The 5,245-nt window shown below is 35.9% G+C and overlaps 2 protein-coding genes across 2 annotated transcripts in view; both read right to left on the reverse strand.

Annotated features, from left to right (window-relative positions):
* The window catches only part of LOC117169839 (lipase 3-like), a 5,077-nt gene extending 4,130 nt beyond the window's left edge, over nucleotides 1-947 (reverse strand). Inside the window, exon 1 of the mRNA XM_033356347.1 lies at nucleotides 783-947. Coding sequence (XP_033212238.1) covers nucleotides 783-947 — 165 coding nt within the window. The remainder of the gene's footprint in view (nucleotides 1-782) is intronic.
* LOC117169589 (lipase 3-like) overlaps nucleotides 1-4,915 on the reverse strand; it is an 8,175-nt gene extending 3,260 nt beyond the window's left edge. The window contains exons 1-3 of the mRNA XM_033356036.1: nucleotides 4,808-4,915; nucleotides 4,554-4,668; nucleotides 4,159-4,402 (exon numbers count right to left, since the gene is read on the reverse strand). Coding sequence (XP_033211927.1) covers nucleotides 4,387-4,402; nucleotides 4,554-4,668; nucleotides 4,808-4,868 — 192 coding nt within the window. The 5' untranslated portion in view covers nucleotides 4,869-4,915 and the 3' untranslated portion in view covers nucleotides 4,159-4,386. The remainder of the gene's footprint in view (nucleotides 1-4,158; nucleotides 4,403-4,553; nucleotides 4,669-4,807) is intronic.
* Nucleotides 4,916-5,245: the final 330 nt, after the last annotated feature.

Genomic DNA, 5,245 nt, shown 5'->3' on the forward strand with positions numbered 1-5,245 from the left:
CATTACTATAATATATGAATAGTATACAAGGTACCACGCAAGATGGCTTCAATTCCGGACACCCCCACCACCTTGATCACTATCCAGTTATACATATCAGTGTATTAACCTAAAGATTCTCGAAAAAAATAGCTGCCGTCCTATGACTTAAACCCAACTCTGCACGTCGAGGGCAACTGTTGCAACTATGCACGTTAATGTCCTTACAGGCCCACCAATGCAGGTCTAAATTTTAACATGTGCAGTTGTTTGTGTGTTATCTGTAGACGTGCAAAGGTTCCGTAACGGTTGAATGCGGCTAGTTTCCGGACAACACGGTCATGCAGCTGTATTGATAAGAAATTCCTATTAGCAACTGTGGAGGAGTCGCTGGCTATTTACGAAATTGAAATGGTAGCATCAGGTATGTTAGTATCTACCACTTACCAGATGAGTGAATTGACATTGTAGTGCCAGGTGACTTAAAGACGAAGAAGCAAGAATAGGTTATGGATTAAAACTGTCGCAGAGGCAAAGGGGTGCAAAAAAGACGGTCCATTTTTCATCGCCGACGAAGCTGGATCAATCGACGCTAGTGGATGATTTCTCTGAGGCCGAAATTTGATACTACTGTATATAGGCTTTGGGCGGAGTATCTTGACGAGCTGCCAATGAGCCAAAAAGACAGGAAATGCAACTCATAAATGTCGAAAAGAGCCAGCAACCGGCACAGGAAGGCCTCGTGAAAAAAAGGCACGAGGAAACGACGAAGTGGCACAGGAACAGTACCTGACAGCTAATACAGCGTCATCCAAGACGATTAAGGCCAAAAAAGGCGGCAGGGGTGTAACACTGTTCTCGATTAAGTCGAACGTGATTTTTGAGGGCGCAGGCGCCAAACTATAATTCCTTGTTTCATAAGCAAATCTCAGGAATCTCACGTGATCCGAGATGATGCAGTCGATCATGGAACCGGCTGCTCAAAATACACAATTCTTGCCTACCAGGGAGGATTTTCGCTAGCAGGTAGAAGGTACTGGATAGTTCTCCTAGATAAGAGCTTCTTCATCCTTTAGGCATGTATTCATTAACATTATTGACAAAGTAGAAAGATTTCATGAGAAGATGCTGAGAGCAATTTTTACGTTCTCCGATTCCGGTTTATTACTGACTGTAGCGGGAAAGCTATACAAGGGATGGCTTAAAGGGTGACTATCGAGTTTTGGATGCGTAACGATTGAGCGTCAGTAAAAATGGACTCCGGCTCAGGAGATCAAAACCTTGGCTGTCGACTCGAGCCCGTAGCACTACCAATGCGCTATCCACGCAGTCGGTGAGGAGTTACATTCAGGCATTTGCTCGCCTACTACCTTATCGCTCTTAATCAAATCAGTCTTCAGGGTAGAAATATAGAAGCTATTTGACTGTATTATTACCACGTAACAGCCCCTCCCCTATTTCAGGATGTTTCCTATACTCCAAGGGAAGGAGCAGTGATATTATTGTCGGCTGGGCAATAACACAACTACTGTGGGGGAACCCCAGAACATACCCAGTAAAAATCTTTAAATACGCACACCTACTTATGGGATCTTTCGCCAATCATACAAAAATTCGGTATGTTTGTACAGTACATGGATAATTTGTTTACTGCCATGTTCATCAGAGAAGCTATACATTGCAAGACAGGACAGTGTGACTCTCGACTACCATTGTACCACCCACGGAGTCGGCGATTAGTTATATGCAATCATATCACCTACTGCCACAGGGCTAATAACTCACTGGTTGATCAGCAACTACCTGCGTACAATATAAGAACAGTCAAACTTCCAGGGGAAGTAAAAATGATTGGATTTGCCGATAACCTTGACTCAGCAGTGATGGTAGTGGCAGGAAACACCCATTACCTTGCTCGCCAAGAAGCGAAAAAATATAAATAAATGTGGCCAGGTATGAGAAGCTCGCGCTAGGATTTGAAATGATGATAGGATATGCAAAGTCCAGATGGAGTGCTGCACTTTTTAGCGAGGTGTTTCCACAGGTCAACAGGAAATATGGCGCAGTGATTTTTTACCTCATCCAATTCCTTAAACGGTCATTTCCACTTCCTGAGAACACTATAGCAGCCATGCTTCAGTAATAATTTGATTGGAACACAGTAGCAAAATTAAGCCCGAGTGCGTCTAAGAGCAAAAGAAGCAGGAGAAAATTACGACGCAATGCGCCCATAGACACTGAGAATGAAGTAATGCGAAGGCAGTTTCCCAATTCGTTGTCTGGTGAGAAAAAAAGGATGTTAGGTTAGTAGAAATCACCTACTAGCTAAATTCTATAGTCTGTGCGTAAATACATTCCCGATTCCATAAAAAACAATAAAACATGTAGATCTGGCAAAGTGGTTAATAAAGCCTGATTGATATGCTCGAGTAAGTACATTTTCACAGGGTGATACTTCATCAAGTCCAGTACAAAAGTACTTTCTCGGACTAACTAATAACATTTATTAATTTCAATAATATTATTGTTAAATTTATAAAAAAGACATAAGGATTAAAGTACGAGTACCACCGGTACACTTTCACAGATGTATATGTATATATGCTATGTTAGATTCTGCTTTATTGTACACGTCATACATGTTGAGAGGAAATGATACCGACGGTCGCTGTTCTCCATTCACGCACACTGTTAAACAAGCCACCTGTGAACTTGAACTTGTAAGTTGAAAATATTATCGTTTTAATTAAGACCAAGGACCCTACAGAAACTTTCATTCCAGTTTCCTAGCGATAGAAGAGATTATATTTAAGTGAATTATTATGTGTTACCTCTAGATTTTAACATAATTAGGTATGATCATCGATTGAGACGCACACAGTTGAGAGTAAACAGTCTGTGTACTTCTAAATTTTAACTCGCACAATTATCAGGTTTCCATATTTCCACCTTTTCACATGCACAGCTGGTACTCTACCATACCTGCACGTCTTAGATTTTAACGTGTACAGGTGAGACCGTATCATCTGTGTACGTGCAAATATAGGACATTCCTAACTGTGCATGTTGAAATTTAGACGCACAAAATTACACCATAGATCACTGGTCCAAGACGTGCACAGCTGGGATTTTGCAAAGTTACTCGGTGCAAAGATTTCCGGTACTCCAATCCGCCAGCGAGACTGAAAAGATTAAGTCCTAACTCGGAAACCAATAAAGATTCTTAATTGTTCTGGGTCCCGTTTTGTAAATTGTATATCTGACTTTACTTTTGTTGAATTTATTATTTAAATATATAATTATATAAACAGCGTAATTATAGAAAATTTATTATTTGTAACAATTTGTTTATAAATATGACAAAAAAATGTAATCGGACAAACACTTATTCTTATTTTATCCTGTACAAATCATCCCTCAGACCTATTTACGATATACTTTACCCGAAAACAACAATCGAGGCACACTTGTAAAAAAAAGATTTGCAATTTTCAGTTATTTGTTAATAACAAGAGTTGCTCTACTTTAATTTGCTCAAGGGTTTCTAAGCTTTAATAGTACGTCTATCTAAATGTTTTAAATAGAAAAATTATTGTTATGTTCGTGTTCCAGCACAAATACTAATTTGTCTGGAATTTGTAGAAGGAAAGACAGTTTGACTTACTTTTTAAAATGATGTTTCGTGCAAATATTAGCAAGCGTCTCAACATCGTTAATAAAATAATTTGGGGTAACTTTTTCGAATAGCTAAATATTAAAATGAGAAAATACATTTTTTGTTCACATAAAAAATACAGGCAGACAAAAATTTTCCTTTTCTATTTTGAATAATTTAACATATCGAAAAATTCAAATTGAATGTTTTTCTCTATTTGTGAAACTTTGAATCAGTACTAAGGGTATGACATAGATTGAGGTTATGTTTCCTCATAAGTTACCTTATCATTGGATTATATCATATTAATGAAAAAATAATTTCCGATAGTCGAACTTTGTTAGCTTAAGAGAGTGTATTATTATTATTTAATAAATCTATTATTATTTAATAAATACAAATTCAGAGTTTATGTTACGAAAACGCCTTCAAGTACCGGTTGCCATGCTGTTAAAAAAATAATCACATACACACAAATTTAATTCAAAATTACAAATTATAGTTACTTAAAATGTAATACTTACTCCTATAGGGTAGGATAGCTTTGATAACAAATTTATTGCTCCTTTTGTATTTCCAAGGAATACTGCTGGAGCAAATGTCACTTCTAAACGAATTTTGTCATGATATTCGGGTTTCATTGAATTCATAACGAAGAACTGAGTCCCTCTTTATGAATAACCTATGTAGAAAAGTTGCTTCTGGCCAGTAATTTGTAAAATGAAATCTATCACTGCTGGCAAATCATACATTCACATTTCATGCCAACTGAATAAGGAATTAATAATAAAGTATAATCATCAATATTATTGTGTCAAAATTTAATTATTAAGTTTCCTCTTATTTGTACTATTTTCTTTATAACTTTTTATTTATATATAAAACATTTCATACAGTTAAAGTTATATCAAATTCTCACCTAAAATCCCAAAATCCGTAACTTGTTACCAGAAACATCGTGTGATTTTTAGAGTAAGTATTCCCTCGATTATTTTCGAGCCATACGTCGTAGCCGCTATCAGCCAAAATAAAAGCTGGAAAATATTGTAAACGAATTGTAATAATAATAAAATATAATACTATATATAATCTAATATATAACAATTAATTAAATATCAATGAAATACACTATAGAGAATAATAAATTAGTAACGATGTATAGTTGTGCATTACCTAAACCATTACTGAGACCAGTTACAACCCAGTCTGCTGAAGATCCTAAATTTCCATGCATAACGAGAACCACTGGTTTATTATTTTTAGGGCTCCCTTTTAATACGTTTCGTCCAAAAGGTATATTATGTATTTGCAGTATGTACCCGTTTTCTGTTTCAACATTGTGTATTTTTAACGGATAACCGTAATCTTCAACCACATCATTCTAAAAATTATTTCAAAAAATAGAGTATTCGTAATTTTATAATCAAAACAAAATTTTAAACTTGAAACTATGAATCGCGTATAGTTCCAAAAAGTCACCCAAAAATATTCAGTTGATACATTAAATGGAGGTTCTCAAGAATCTCCTCAAGGGATTTACATCGTAGTTTCATAGAAATTTAATTAATCATTTTTTGTAAGCTTTTGGAAAAATCATAAAAAATATTATGT

Source organism: Belonocnema kinseyi, chromosome 3, assembly GCF_010883055.1.
Source record: "Belonocnema kinseyi isolate 2016_QV_RU_SX_M_011 chromosome 3, B_treatae_v1, whole genome shotgun sequence".
Taxonomy (NCBI): Eukaryota; Metazoa; Arthropoda; class Insecta; order Hymenoptera; family Cynipidae; genus Belonocnema; species Belonocnema kinseyi.